Source organism: Onychomys torridus, chromosome 7, assembly GCF_903995425.1.
Source record: "Onychomys torridus chromosome 7, mOncTor1.1, whole genome shotgun sequence".
Classification (NCBI taxonomy): Eukaryota; Metazoa; Chordata; class Mammalia; order Rodentia; family Cricetidae; genus Onychomys; species Onychomys torridus.
In genome coordinates, this window is record NC_050449.1 from 101,571,403 (window position 1) to 101,586,465 (window position 15,063).

General features: G+C 53.7%; 1 protein-coding gene across 7 annotated transcripts; it reads left to right on the top strand.

The window, feature by feature from the left end:
* Positions 1 to 8: 8 nt before the first annotated feature.
* Usp19 (ubiquitin specific peptidase 19) lies at positions 9 to 11,780 on the top strand. Of its 7 annotated transcripts, none has more exons than XM_036192547.1 (27): positions 9 to 213; positions 1,621 to 1,880; positions 2,068 to 2,100; positions 2,238 to 2,366; positions 2,453 to 2,586; positions 2,664 to 2,969; positions 3,097 to 3,313; positions 3,442 to 3,598; positions 3,694 to 3,765; positions 3,883 to 3,998; positions 4,097 to 4,317; positions 4,616 to 4,811; positions 4,890 to 5,023; positions 5,137 to 5,295; positions 5,376 to 5,486; positions 5,970 to 6,080; positions 6,167 to 6,268; positions 7,324 to 7,464; positions 7,553 to 7,671; positions 7,911 to 8,048; positions 8,146 to 8,459; positions 8,551 to 8,661; positions 8,750 to 8,966; positions 9,045 to 9,197; positions 9,287 to 9,447; positions 9,527 to 9,705; positions 11,296 to 11,780. In XM_036192547.1, the coding sequence occupies exons 2-27, from the start codon at positions 1,757 to 1,759 to the stop codon at positions 11,410 to 11,412; spliced, it is 3,972 nt and encodes a 1,323-aa protein (XP_036048440.1). In that variant the 5' UTR covers positions 9 to 213; positions 1,621 to 1,756; the 3' UTR covers positions 11,413 to 11,780. The 7 variants fall into 7 exon arrangements, with proteins under 7 accessions (XP_036048440.1, XP_036048442.1, XP_036048441.1 ...); XM_036192549.1 differs by having other exon boundaries at positions 4,103 to 4,317; XM_036192548.1 differs by having other exon boundaries at positions 2,667 to 2,969.
* The last annotated feature ends 3,283 nt before the right edge of the window (positions 11,781 to 15,063 follow it).

Sequence of the window (15,063 nt, forward strand, 5' to 3'; positions counted from 1 at the left end):
GCCCCCACTCTTGCCGGAAGTGCGTCATCAGCTCCCCGCTCCGCCTCCCAAAGCCGTCTCTAGAAGTCGAAACAAAACAAGCGGCTGAAGCGGCGGTGGCGGAGCCGGGACGGGGGAGGGGCGCGCCGGAACCGGAACCGACCCGACGCCGGAACCGGAATCGAGAGCGGGTTGCCAGGGCCCGGAGAGGGCTGGTGGCGGCGGTCTCGCTCGGTGAGTGCTGCGGGCCGCAAGTCGCCGGTTTGGCCGCAGCGGGAAGGCCGCGGCGTTGGCCTGCGGCGGCCTGCTCAAGGTCACGGGCCGTGGCAGCCCCGACATCTCGAGCCCCACGGTGTGCGGGGCCCGCCGATGCCGACTGAGCCGTTATGCTGCACCTGTGGCCGCCTCTCTGTGTTTAAGCGGGCTAGCGGCGAGCGAGGGTGGCTTCCTGGAGGAGGTGGTGGCAGGCCTGGGATTCGGAGGTTGGGGTCGGGTAGCAGCCTAGCTGGGGCGTCGGTCTGTGGTCAGTAACTCTGCGCAGCCTTTCCGACCAGCTGGGATCTCTGGATCGTCCCTCTCCCGCCTCGTCGTCCTCGGAGCCCGGGGGAGGGACTCAACGTGTGAACAGGGCCTAGGTGTAAGGAGGAAACCGCGGGTGTTCTGCCCTCAGGCCTGGACAGGCTGTCACTAAAGATTCAGCCCATCCCTCTGACCGTACAAGGGTATTTTTATCACCCCATCTCCCCCAGGGGAACGTAGACTAGTCATATCTCTTCTAGCTGTGCAAGCCGGGCTTGAGGCCGCTAGGGGTCCCAGGTCCTACATTCCATCTCCATTCTCACCTCACTGTCCGGTGTTAAGAACTTCATTTTGGATGGAGAGAGCCAGAGTCCTCACACAGGTGGGAAACTGAGTAGGCCTCCGTGAATCAAAGCTGATGAATGACAGAACCTGGAAATAGGGTGATGCCTGTTTCAGTGTCAAGCTGGATGCCCACCACTATGTCTAGACACTCGAGTCCACTCTTCTTTGGAGCTGGGGAGAGAAATGTCCTCTTTAGATGGAAACAAGAAGACCAAGTAGTTGCAGGAGCAGGCTTATGATAAGAATAGGAGCCGGCAGGAAGCAGATTAGACACCTGAGTACCAGGACTGTTTCTGGGCATTGGCAGCACCTGGGGAGGGTCCATTATCAGCTTTAGAGGCTGGCCTTTCTACAACTGCTTGATGGCCTCCGCCTCTCCTGCCTTCCTCCGGCACTTGTCTGCTGGTGACTAAGCAGCCAGTGAGAGTGAAGGATGGGAGCATTCTGCTCAGGGTGCCAGTCCTGTGGGTTGGAGCCATGGCTCCTGTCCAGAGGGTGAGTCTGGTCCTAGGCCATGACTGCCTTGACCTAGTACTTCTCGCAGCTTCCAGCATTGTGGGTCTTTGGTAGATACCCAGGAGGTGTGGCCTGAAGCAGCTGCTGCTACTTGAATTATTTATTTCCTCATAGAGTAGCCTCAGAGTATGGATGGCTGCCTCAGATGGTGGCGAGATACTGCCCGTTAGGGTCAAGAGTGTCCTGAGCTGCTGAGCCCTGGTTATAGTCAAGGAGCAAATTGTTTGGCTTTGGCAGTGAATCGTGGTCTGTTCTCCTTAGGCTGTTGGTTCCTTGCTGAAGAATTTGGCTACAAAGAGTTGCCAAGATAGCTGGGCCAGGAAGAAAGCGCCGCAGCCCTGACCCAGACGCTGTTGCCGACCCTGGGGCACTCTGGCTGGCTAGCAAGCGGCTCAAGATGTCTGGAGGGACCAGTGCTACAGGCCCAAGGAGAGGGCCCCCAGGAATGGAGGAAGCTGCTAGTAAGAAGAAACAGAAGGATCGAGCAAACCAGGAAAGCAAGGATGGAGACCCTAGGAGAGGTAGGAGTGGTATTTCAGGGTTCTCAGGACGGCTGCTTCCATTGTCTCTGGACATGTGATTTAGGGGTGTGTTTCCCCCTCCTTTATCATGGTTTGATGCTGAGGAAAAGACCTTTGGCTGAGATCCAGACGGCGGGGTCAGGGAATCTGGCTACTCATTATTGTTTGTTTTCCCCTTTGTTGCCAGTGTCCACTCCTCGAAAGGAGCAGACCAAAGAGGGTGAGTAATGAATAGGGCTTTTGAGTGCTGCTCGAGGGGAAGTTGAATTGAGCTCCCATCTGGAGCAGTAGGTTTGGCTGTTACCTGTCTGTTACCATAGCAGTGACTCTTCGATCTCTTGGCCATTCTCCACATAGAATTGTTGTATGATTGGAGACAGAGTGCAGATGAGGTGATTGTCAGGCTGCGGGTAGGAGCAGGTCCCCTGCGTCTGGAGGAAGTAGATGCTGCTTTCACAGACACAGACTGCGTGGTGAGATTTCCAGGTGTGTTCATCTACCCAGTGTACAGTGCTGCCTTTGAGTTGTCTGATGTCCCCTACTTCAGGTCACTGTTTCCACTCTTTCTCCAGATGGTCGGCAATGGGGCGGTGTCTTCTTTGCTGAAATACAAAGCTCTTGTACCAAAGTGCAGGCTCATAAGGGTGGTCTTCTACAGTTGGCCCTACCCAAGAAGGTGCCTCTGCTCACCTGGCCCTCTCTCCTGGTAAGTCCCAATTGAGTGTATGGGAGTTGGGGATACCCAGTCTTTTCAACAGGACCTAACTGTTGTATCTTTGGCAGAAGAAACCTCTAGGGACCCAAGAGTTGGTGCCAGGGTTGCGGTGCCAGGAGAATGGGCAAGATCTGTCTCCCATTGCCCTGGAGCTAGGCTCTGAGCCCCGCAGAGCTAAACAGGAAGCCCGAAACCAGAAGCGGGCCCAGGGCCGTGGTGAGGTAGGCTCAGGGGCTGGCCCTGGGGCACAGGCAGGGCCCAGCGCCAAGAGGGCCGTGCATCTCCGCAGAGGGCCAGAAGGAGAAGGGTCTAGGGATGGCCCCGGCCCCCAGGGTGATGCTCCACCCTTTCCGTCTTCTGACTCAGCCACCCAGGTGAGAATTAGATGCCTGTTTGGGTATTTGGAGACTAAGGAGGGAGTGTGGAATAGAGTGGGTGCCATCTGTCAGACCCAGAGCTAAATATTGCCCTTTTTTTTCTTTTTCCGTTTTGTGTGATTAGGTTGAGGTTGAGGAGCAGCTCCATGTACCACCACTGAACCCTCAAACCAGTCTCCTGGGCTCAGAGAAGAATATAGCTCTTTTGATAGGAGACAAGACAGGGTCTCCCAGGAGTGACTCAGTAGCCCCGGCCATGGTCCGGGACAGAGACCCCGAGAAAGAGGACCACATCAAAGAGGAGATGGCCGTAGGGGCAGACTCTGCCACTCTGGTGGATGGTAAAATGGGGATTGGACAGGCAGACTCCCAGGTTGGGTTGCAGGATTGATGGGTGGGTAGGGAGGAGTATAGTACCAGGCTAGAATTTGTCCTGTGTTGGTGGCACTGAGCCATGGTCTCCACATAGAACCAGAGTCCATGGTGAACCTGGCATTTGTCAAGAATGACTCGTACGAGAAGGGGCCGGATTCAGTGGTGGTGCATGTGTATGTGAAGGAGATCTGCAGGGACACCTCTCGAGTGCTTTTCCGAGAGCAGGACTTCACACTCATCTTCCAGACCAGGTGAGTGGCTGGGCTGGGCAGACAGTGTGTGGCAGATGGGGATGTGTTTCAAGTTTTTTCTTTTGTCCTTTCCCTTCCCTGCTCTGCCTCTGCAGGGATGGAAATTTCCTGAGGCTGCATCCGGGCTGTGGGCCCCACACCATCTTCCGCTGGCAGGTGAAGCTCAGGTTGGTGGTGCCCAGCACCATTACTGCTTCTCTCTCTCTTGGGTTTCCATTTCTCTGGCTTGTTTAGTGTGGCACCTGCTTGATCTGAAATCTCTGAACTCAACTTTTCCCTGGCAGGAACTTGATTGAGCCAGAGCAGTGTACATTCTGTTTCACGGCCTCTCGCATAGATATCTGCCTCCGGAAGCGGCAGAGTCAGCGTTGGGGAGGACTGGAGGCCCCAGCTACACGAGGTCTGCACACAAGCTCCCTTCATTGCCCTAGCCCTGCCCATCAGGACCCCCATCACACATGCTGCTAACCACCAGCCCTCTCATTCCCCCTTTTTAAGGTGCAGTGGGTGGTGCAAAGGTCGCCGTGCCGACAGGTCCAACCCCTTTGGATTCAACCCCTCCAGGAGGTGCCCCCCACCCCCTGACAGGCCAGGAGGAAGCCAGGGCTGTGGAGAAGGAAAAACCCAAGGCTCGAACTGAGGACACAGGCCTGGATGGTGTGGTGGCCCGCACCCCTTTGGAGCATGTAGCTCCAAAGCCAGAACCACACTTGGCCTCGGTGAGAACCCTAGGTTGGGAAGGGCCACAAATGAGGCTGGAAGCTGGGTGGTGGTGGTGGTACACGCCTTTAATCCTAGCACTCGGGAGGCAGAGGCAGGTGGATCTCTGTGAGTTCGAGGCCAGCCTCGTCCACAAAGCGAGTTCCAGGACAGCCAGGGCTGTTACACAGAGAAAATCCTGTCTCAAGAAACCAAAATAATAATGATAGTAGTAATAATACTCATAGTAGTAATAATAAAAATAATGAGGCTAGAGAGCCTTAGGGCTGCTCTGACATGTTCCTTTTGTTCCCATAGCCCAAACCCACGTGTATGGTGCCTCCAATGCCTCATAGTCCGGTGAGTGGAGATAGTGTGGAGGAGGAGGAAGAGGAAGAGAAGAAGGTGTGTCTGCCAGGCTTTACTGGCCTTGTCAATTTAGGGAACACCTGCTTCATGAATAGTGTCATTCAGTCTCTGTCCAACACTCGGGAACTTCGTGACTTCTTCCATGGTGAGGTCATGGCCAGGAGCCTGGGGCACAGGCAGAAGGGGTACCTTTGTCTCTGACACCTTTTCTTGACTGTTCTAGACCGATCCTTTGAAGCTGAGATTAACTACAACAACCCACTGGGGACTGGTGGGCGACTGGCCATTGGCTTTGCTGTGCTGCTCCGGGCCCTATGGAAGGGCACTCACCAAGCCTTTCAGCCCTCCAAGCTAAAGGTGACTTGTGATTCCCCCACCCTTGTTTAGAGAGGGTTGGGCGGACTAGCTACTGAGGGGCTTGGTGAATGGGTACTAAGATTTCTCATTAACACTTTGGCCTCCCCATTCAGGCCATTGTGGCAAGCAAAGCCAGCCAGTTCACAGGCTATGCACAGCATGATGCCCAAGAGTTCATGGCTTTCTTGTTGGATGGGCTGCATGAGGACCTGAATCGGATCCAAAACAAGCCCTACACAGAAACTGTGGACTCAGATGGACGTCCTGACGAGGTCAGTCAGGGTGGGATTGTAGAGGGGGCTTTGTGTGTCCTAGCTCTTAGGTCTCCTCAGTTCTCACCATTTTTCCTCAGGTGGTGGCTGAGGAAGCCTGGCAGCGGCACAAGATGAGGAATGACTCCTTCATTGTGGACCTGTTTCAGGGCCAGTACAAGTCAAAGCTGGTGTGCCCTGTGTGTGCCAAGGTGCGGTGGACTCTCCTAGAGAGGAGCCCCTAGTTGCTGTAGGCTGGTTTGGTCAGTTTAATTTGAAGTATGTGCATTTTCAGGGAGTGCTGGGCAAAATCTGGGGAAGTAAAGTGGCAGAGAGTCCTGAGGTTCTGTGGGGTCTGGAGAAATTGGGCAGAGGAGGTTCCTGGCTGAAGCTGGGGGTATGGGTGGGGTGGGGGATGGGGTGTATTTGGACGGAGAGGTATGGTGTTGCAAAGATAAGTAAGGTGTGCCAGAGTTGTGTGTTGGGTTGGAAAGGGACACAGGATGCAGATGAAGGGAAACTTGGGAAAGAGGCTAAGCTGCCAGAAAAGAATTGTGACTGAGAATGGGCACTGGTGGGCCCTGTCCAGTGCTCTAGGACCGAGAGCACTGCCAGCCGTCAAGAGGGCCTGCAGTAGCTCTCCTCAGAGGGTCTGGATCCTTTGTGTCCCTGGAGTGTCACCCTTGCATCCACAGGTCTCCATCACCTTTGACCCGTTTCTTTACCTGCCTGTGCCCTTGCCACAAAAACAAAAGGTTCTCCCCATCTTTTACTTTGCCCGGGAGCCTCACAGCAAACCCATCAAGGTGAGTCACGAGCCCTCCCTCTGGGCTGTCCTAGGGAACTGACTGGTGTCTCCTCCCCCATGCTGACTTGACCTTTGTTACCCCAGTTTCTGGTGAGTGTTAGCAAAGAGAACTCCAGCGCAAGTGAAGTTCTGGACTCCCTCTCTCAGAGCGTGCATGTGAGGCCTGAGAACCTGCGCCTGACCGAGGTATGTCTCCACCAAGTTTCCAATGTTTTATGAGTATTTTGCCTGTTTGTGTGTATGAATGTATACGTACCATTTTGTGTGCCTGGTGCCCATAGAGGCCAGGAGACAGGGTATTGGACCCCTTGGAACTGGAATTTTGGATGGTGGTGAGCTGCCATGTATATACTGGGAATGAACTCCCCTCCCCATCTTTTGGAAGGGCAGCCAGTGCTCTTAACTGCTGAACCATTTCTCCAGCCCCATGTATGTATTGAAGCACACACAGATACGTACCATTAATAGCATCCAAACACATGTACGTGAATATAAATGCTTCAGCCGAAACTTAGATTGTGTGTTTTTGTGTGAGACATCATTGAAAGTAGGCATTGGACTTTGTAACATAAATTTCTCAAGTTCTCAGCCACCACTTAGTTTACTCCCCCTTTGAAGGTGAATTGTAACTGCCTTTCCCTGTAGATAAGGAGCTTTGGCAGAGCTGGAGCTTGCCAGGAGCTTGCCTGTGAGATAGGGTTTCCTTTTTTGTGTAGCCTTGGCTGTCCTGGAACTCGCTTTGTGGACCAGCAGGCCTCGAACTCAGAGATCCACTTGCCTCTGCCTCCTGAGTGCTGGGATTACAGGCGTGCGCCACCACAGCTTGGCTTATTTTCTCTATTCTTTGTCTGTCCTGTTTTCTCTCATTTTATCCCAGATCTGCATGCTAGCCTTCCTCGAAAGTTCTTAGCCTTGTAATTCAACAGTTCCCCTTTTTCCTTGGAGTGTGTGTGGAAGAGGCTCTTTGAGTGTGGACCTACCCTGATAACACCTTGTAGTCTAGCAGCAACTTGCTATTTATCATCGGGGTAGAAGCCCTTACTATGGGGCGTCCCAGGCTTTGTCTCTCAGGTACTCCAATGTGCCTTCTGCCACCGGGCAAGCAGACTTCCCTTTTAGGCCACCGACCCTGTTCTTCTCCATCCCAGAAGACCCCACTGCAGGACTAAGCCCATCTTGGTGCTGTGGTTAGGCCTAGAGAAGGGCTTACCACATGGCATCTCTATGTTCTTTATCTCTAGGTAATTAAGAATCGTTTCCACCGTGTTTTCTTGCCCTCCCACTCGCTGGATGCCGTGTCCCCAACTGACATGCTGCTCTGCTTTGAGCTGCTATCCCCAGAGTTGGCTAAGGAGCGGGTAGTGGTGCTGGAGGTGCAGCAGGTGAGTGGGGGCCAGCCTGACGCCATAGGGCCCTGGTGGGGGCTGGTCATTCCTACCTGGCTTTGCTGAGCCAGATGACCCACCCTAGCGCCCCCAGGTACCCAGCATCCCTATCTCCAAGTGTGCAGCCTGCCAGCGGAAGCAGCAGTCAGAGGATGAAAAACTGAAGCGTTGTACCCGTTGCTACCGCGTTGGCTACTGCAACCAGTGAGGAACCCCATGGCCTCCCCTCCCATTTTCTCCACCTGCCACTTGCCATCCTGTCCACCTCTCCACACGGAGGCGCATACTTTAAGCCCTCCACCCACTTGTTCATTTTATCAGGCGGGGCTAATGGGGGGAGGCAGGGCTGGCGTACCTAGTCCCCAGGGCTTCAGACAAGCCCCTGATTTACAGTTGTAGCATGAAGGAGTAAGGCTCTAGTTTTACCTTCTGCTTCCCTCGAGGTTCTGTCAGAAAACTCATTGGCCTGACCACAAAGGCCTCTGCCGCCCTGAGAACATTGGCTACCCCTTCCTGGTCAGTGTGCCCGCCTCACGGCTCACTTATGCCCGTCTTGCTCAGCTACTAGAAGGTTATGCCCGGTAAGAGCTCCGAGGACTAGTATGGGTGGGGAGAAGCGGTGCTCTGGTCTTGGACCAGCAGGTCAGAATTCTTATTGGCCTTGTTGTCTGCTGCCAGATACTCCGTGAGTGTATTCCAACCACCCTTCCAGCCTGGCCGGATGGCCTTGGAATCCCAGAGCCCCAGCTGTACCACATTGCTTTCAACTAGCTCCCTGGAGGCTGGGGATAGTGAAAGAGAAGCCATTCAGCCTTCTGAGCTCCAGTTGGCAACACCTGTGGCTGAGGGGGATACGGGGGCTCCCCGTGTGTGGGCACCCCCTGATCGGGGTCCTGTACCTAGCACCAGTGGAATTTCTTCTGAGATGTTGGCCGGTGGGCCTGTTGAAGGTTGTTCGTTGCTTGCTAGTGAGAGGGTGTCCCGGCCTGAAGGTAAGATCCGCTGAAATGTTCTGGATGCTGCAGTAGAAGGTTGTTTAAACCACAGGGATAAGTAAGCATCGATTATCATGCTTTGTCTTAGCTGCAGTGCCTGGGTACCAACACTCAAGTGAAGCCGTGAATACCCACACCCCCCAGTTTTTCATCTATAAAATTGATGCATCAAACCGAGAACAGCGGCTTGAGGACAAAGGTGTCTGATGCTGTGGGTGGAAGCGGTAGGGTAGCTTGGGCTGGCTGCTCTGCACAGCTGCGTGACAGCTGTCTCTGCTCATCCCCAGGGGAGACACCTTTGGAGCTAGGGGATGACTGTAGCCTGGCTCTGGTGTGGCGGAACAATGAGCGCCTGCAGGAATTTGTGTTAGTAGCCTCCAAGGAGCTGGAGTGTGCCGAAGATCCAGGCTCTGCTGGTGAGGCGGCCCGTGCTGGCCACTTCACCCTCGACCAGTGCCTCAACCTCTTTACTCGGCCTGAAGTGCTGGCACCCGAGGAGGCCTGGTGAGCATGGGGCAGCGAGCAGATAGCGGGCAGGCTGGAGGGGAGCTTGTGCTTCTGACTCTTCCTGTCCTCTGCCAGGTACTGCCCGCAGTGCAAACAGCATCGAGAGGCCTCCAAACAGCTCTTGCTCTGGCGCCTACCGAACGTGCTCATTGTGCAGCTGAAGCGCTTCTCCTTCCGTAGTTTCATTTGGCGTGACAAGATCAACGACTTGGTGGAGTTTCCTGTTCGGTGAGCTATGAGTGAGCCCTGGTGACTGGGCAGGGCATGGGGATCAAGGGGCATCTAACTGCCTCACCTTTCTCTGCCTGGGACTACAGGAACCTGGATTTGAGCAAGTTCTGTATCGGCCAGAAAGAGGAGCAGTTGCCTAGCTACGACCTGTATGCCGTCATCAACCACTATGGAGGCATGATCGGGGGCCACTATACCGCTTGTGCACGCCTGCCCAACGATCGCAGTAGCCAGCGCAGTGACGTGGGTGAGGGCACGCACAAGCAGCAGGCTAGGTGGTGGGTGGTGGTCCGGGCTGCGCTCATCCCCTTCCCGCCCTGCTGTAGGCTGGCGCTTGTTCGATGACAGCACAGTGACAATGGTGGACGAGAGCCAGGTGGTGACCCGGTACGCCTATGTACTCTTCTACCGTCGGCGAAACTCTCCTGTGGAGAGACCCCCCAGGGCAGGCCGCTCTGAGCACCACGCAGACCTTGGCCCTGCAGCTGAAGCTGCTGCCAGCCAGGTGAGGCATGGGGGAGGCCTTCCAGGCTAGTTGGGGGACACGGCTGGGGGAATGCAGCTTCCTTTCCAGTCATAAGCCCTTCAAGCCTGCAGAATTTAGAGATGGGGTTCCTTGATTCGGGCCTCACCCAGGGGCATCCTGGAAGATACCCTAGGAACGCAGTCAAAGGTATACATATATAAACATGCTACCACCAGTATGCACAAAAGTACAGGTCAGAGAACTGCCCTGAACCTCAGCAGGCGTGGTACTGTACACAGACTAAACCTGACTTCTCCCAGCTCTCCCCCACATTCTCCATATGCCAGCCTAGAGACCCTCATTTGTGATCACCCTTGTGTTCTGGTGTGTACTCGAGATATCCCTGTCAGACATGGCTGTCTCCTCCAGTGGCTGTCACACTTTCTGTGGTGAGCAACTGTCCCTACTGAACCTTCAGGCTCTTGTGTCTCATTTGCTGACAGTGTTCCATAGGTCCATGAGCACAGTGACTTTGTTCTCTAGACCAATCTCCTTTCTGTTACCTGTACTCCCTTGAGACATCTCTGTCAGGCTCAGAGACACAACACAGTGGTCAGGATCTGGACATGGGTAATCTGGAGGAGATTGCCATGGGGTTGCCTACTTATCCTCTGTGAGCTGGTCCCTTCTGTGGAAGGTCTGGACTAAAATCTGACCAGGTAACTCCACTTCCTTGTCTGTGAGAAGCTAAATGTGGATTAAAAGCTGTCTGGAGGAAGTCAAAGGCTGTCAGGATTCTCATACCCTAAGTTCTCAGTTTAGAAACCTCGATACTGGCTACCTACCTACTTCCCTGCTGCTTGATCTGGAATGTGGGGGCTTAGGCCCAGTCACCTTGATGTGACTGTCTTGCCTAGGGGTCTCAGGGAAACTGGGGCCTCCCCATCCTCGGGTGCTGATGGCCCTTTCCACATACCATAGGCTTCCCGGATTTGGCAGGAGCTCGAGGCGGAGGAGGAGATGGTGCCCGAGGGGCCTGGGCCTCTGGGTCCTTGGGGGCCCCAAGACTGGGTGGGGCCCCCGCCACGTGGCCCTACCACATCAGACGAGGGCTGCCTCCGATACTTTGTCCTGGGTACCGTGGCGGCTTTGGTGGCCCTTGTGCTCAACGTATTCTATCCTCTGGTGTCTCAGAGTCGCTGGAGATGAGCTCACCGGCAGGCACCTCCTGTGAGCTGGCCTACCCGCCTGCTCACCAGGCCATGCCTACCTTTGTGGTGGGGAACAACTCTGGGCTCTGGGCCTCAGTGTCTGTATCGGGTGGGAGACTTGTGGGACTGCAGCCTCTGTAGGGCGGAGTATCCTAGGGTATGTGTCCATCCAGTTGTCTGTTCCCCCTGTTTCTCTGACCCTTGTCCTAGGGCTTGGCCCTGCTGGCACTATTTCCTGTATTTAAAGTGTTAATAAACTGAGTATTCAGGCCCGATCTCGTCTCTCTGTCTAAACGCCGCTGCTGTCTGCGCCTGCCTAGGGGCCCTCCCTTGGGTGCCGGGGCTCTGAGCCAGCACCCCGGGATGCCAGGCAGTATGCTGGGCAACCCCCAACCCCTGTCCTCGTATTCTGTTGCAGGGACTAGGCCCTGGCCAGGCCCCCGAGGTGGCCCCCACGCGGACAGCCCCTGAACGCTTCGTCCCCCCTGTGGACCGCCCAGCCCCCACGTACAGCAACATGGAGGAGGTCGATTAGCAGGTCCCTGGCTGATGGAGGGACTGGGTTTGGGGATCCCCTTCAGAAGGCCGTCTCTTTGCCACTTCTCCTTCTGTCACTTAGAGGACACTGGTTCCACCAATGGGAAGTTGGGGGGCATGGTTTGGGGGTGGGAACCTCACAAATTGTGACCTTGTGTCAACTTGGTCCCCAGATCAGTGGGCCTTGCCTGCCTTCAGTGCTGCGTGTTTCTCAGTTGTACCTTTGATTCTTTCTGACCTGCATTATAAACAGTATAATTTTATTCTAAAAATTGTAATTTTTTTGCATTTTGGAAGTGATTGCTGCTGTTTAAATATATTTTAAAAATAAATAATAAATAAGCAGACTTAGTGACTGATCCACAACATGTTGTGGCTCCCCCTCGCCCCTCATGATCTGGTCCATGTGTGTGTTTGTTAAAGATCCTAAAGTTCTCCGCTCTGAGGGGAGGTAGGGCCACAGCTCGTTTTCTGTGGGTCATTATAGAACTTTAATGGTTGCTATGACAGACTGCCTGCCAAAGCAGCTTAAGGAAGACAGGGTTTGTTCAGTTTCGTAGTCGGAGGGCACAGCTGTCATGGCAGAAACGGCATGATGCAGTTGGTTTCACCTCTCTGAAGTGAGGAAGCAGGGAGCAGTGAATGCTGGCAGCTGAGAGCTCATTCTTCCTTTACATTCCGACCCGAGTCCAGGGGTTGAATGGTGCTGGCCACACTCAGGGTGAGTCTCCTAGGTGATTCTAGATTCTAGGTGTGTCAAGTTGACAGTGTTGACCATCACAATCATGAAGCACCCCCACCCCCATCATCTCCCTGGAGGCTGCCTGCTACCTGACAATCCATTGCTTCTGGCTCCCATGTTGAAGTGGCTGTGATTGGCATTAGTTAAGATTGTAGGGCATCCAAGGAGAGAAACTCTAGAGCTGATAACATGGGTTAAGAGGTGAAAACCTAGTCGGGCGCTGGAGGCAATCACCTTTAATTCAGCACTCAGGAGACAGAGGCAGGTGGATCTCTGTGAGTTCGAGGCCAGCCTGGTCCACAGAGTGAATTCCAGAACAGCCAGGGCTACACAGGAAAACCCTGTCTCAAAAAAACAACACGTGCAAACCCCAGAGCAGCCTGGGGATAACCAAGCAGCAGGTTAGAGACTACCTGCAGGGAAGGAGAGTCTTGAGGAGCTCTCCCTTTTTTCTTCACAAGCCCCTGCAGTTTAAAAACACCCGAATCCCTTGAGAGAAAGCACCCTGCTGCAAGAGGACCTGGGACAATCTTACTCAGCTTCCCACTTGGGGGGGGTGTTCTGGGCTCTCACACCATGGCTTCTGGCAGTTGCACAAGGCTACTCACCCATAGGTCAGCAGGCATACCTAGTGTCAGGGTCTGCACCCTCGTCCAGTTTCTTCCAACACCAGGGATTTGTGTAGTCAAGTGCTCTACCTCTGAGATAAGTCCCAACTCCTGTACAAACACGAGGAACCTTGCTTCTGTCTGGATCGCACTGTCCTCTGTAACCTCCAATTACTTGAGAGTAGAATAGGCCTTTTTAGGGAATGGTGGGGAGCAAGGCTGGGGAGATGGCTCAGTGGTTAAGTGCTTGCTTGCCAGGCTTTCGGAGGATCGAGTTTGATTCCTGACACCTACCTAAAACTGCAGCTTCAGAGCATCTGACCCTCTGACCTGCTAGGTCACCTGCATTCCCACTTTCCACAGCAGCCCTGCATGCAGTTACACCTAGAGAAGCCAGAAGTAGAAAGACGAGGCCAGTGTGTGGATGGGGCCGGCAGCGTCTTCAGGTCCACAGAGCGAGTTACATGAAACTCAGCATGCAGATGTCACTAGTCTCCCTCAGAGTCGCGAGTTAGGGCAGCAGTGCACTACTGGAGAACCCTACCCACATGCTCACCATTGACTTTTTCCGGTGGGTACACAGTATGAAAAGGCCGTGTGGTGGTGGTAGCATTGGTGGCCGGGTGAGGGACCTAGTAGAAATGGAAATGTTAAACTCCGTTAGTCCTGTCAGCCGTGACTGCTGGAGGACCTGGTGGGTATGGACTCGCTAACAGGATGCTGCTGGCTCTTAAGTGTGTGCAGCACTGTTACTGTGGAGCCACGACACTGCCATTCTGTGGCCTCTAATACCTGTATGCTCTTAGTCTATGCCATTTAGACTTGCTTATGGACCTGGCTCCCCACATGCTCTGATGTTTTTTTTTTTAAAATATTTATTTATTAAAATTTTTCATTTTACATACCAACCCCAGTTCCCCCTCCATCCTCCTTTCCCACCTCCTCACCTCCCTCCCACTCCACCCCCATCCACTCCTCAGAGTGGGTAAGGCCTCCCATGGTAGTCAACAAAGTCTGGCATACCAAGTTGAAGGAGAGCCTAGCCCCTCTCCATTGTAGCTCTGATGGGTTTTGCTGGCTGCTACCTAGCTTTTCTGTCTTTTTTTAAAATTAATTACTTTTATTTTATGTACATTGGTGTTTTGTCTTCATGTATATTATTGGTGAAATTATTAAGGCCACTCCACGTAGTTCAAAGGGAGGTTTATTTTGTGGGGTAACTTACAAATGAAGGGATAGGTTGCAGGGTCTGGCAAAGGTATAGCACAGTCCGGCGGTGTTCTCTGGAGAACTCTGCTCAGTCTACCTCCTGCGTCCAGCGTCCCGGAACCAAGAGAGCGACCTCCTCTTGATCCTCCGTCTTCCGCTCCCTCTTCTGCCCCGCCTTGTGGGCGTGATCATTACTGAAGCCTCAATGGGGGTTGGAACTTCCAGGCCAATGCTGGGATGGCTACCCACAATAGTATATCTATATGAGGGTGTCAAAGGATCCCCTGGAACAGGAGCTACAGGTAGTTGTGAGCTGCCATGTGGGTGCTGGGAATTGAACCCAGGTCCTCTGGAAGAGCAGCAGTGCTCTTAACTGCTGAGCCATCTCTCCAGCCCCCTACCTAGCTTTCCTACTTGGTTATTTTTCTTGGATGAGGTACTCCTGCAGGAAGGGTACCATACAGGGTAGGGCAATATAACTGCTTCTCGTTTTTGTTCTAAGTCGTGGATCCTGAGGTCCTGACTAAACATCCTGTTGTCATCTGTCACTTGTAACATGGCACTGGCAGGGCTAATATCTCATGCTGTTACACTGAGCTGTTGAACCCACAGGGTGTCATGAGGAGACTAGGTAAAGGAGTGCAGGTCTTGACCCGATTCAGAAGGCCATTGCCAGACCTGCAGGGCTGAGTGATGATGGCTACTGAGTTGTAATGGTGATCCTTGGGGTGGCATCAGGTACTGAAGAAACATTAGCAGGTTGTTTGTTTGTTTGTTTGTTTTGAGACAGGGTCTTGCTGTGCAGTTGAGGCTGGCCTCAAACTCATGGCAATTCTGCCTCAGCCTCTTAAATGCTAGGATAACTGGCATATACCACCATACTTGGCAAGGTGTGGCTTTGCTCATTGTGGGCACCTTCATGTTGTGTTGGCTGGGGTTCTGCAGTTGCAGACTAGTCACAATGCTGGAGCCTGTCTATGGTACCACTGTCCTGCGTCATTTATCCAAATCCCAAACCTGGCCTTCCACATGAATGCACTCTAGGGTAAGGCCTCAAGATATAGGATTGTATCTGGATCGTGGTTTAACA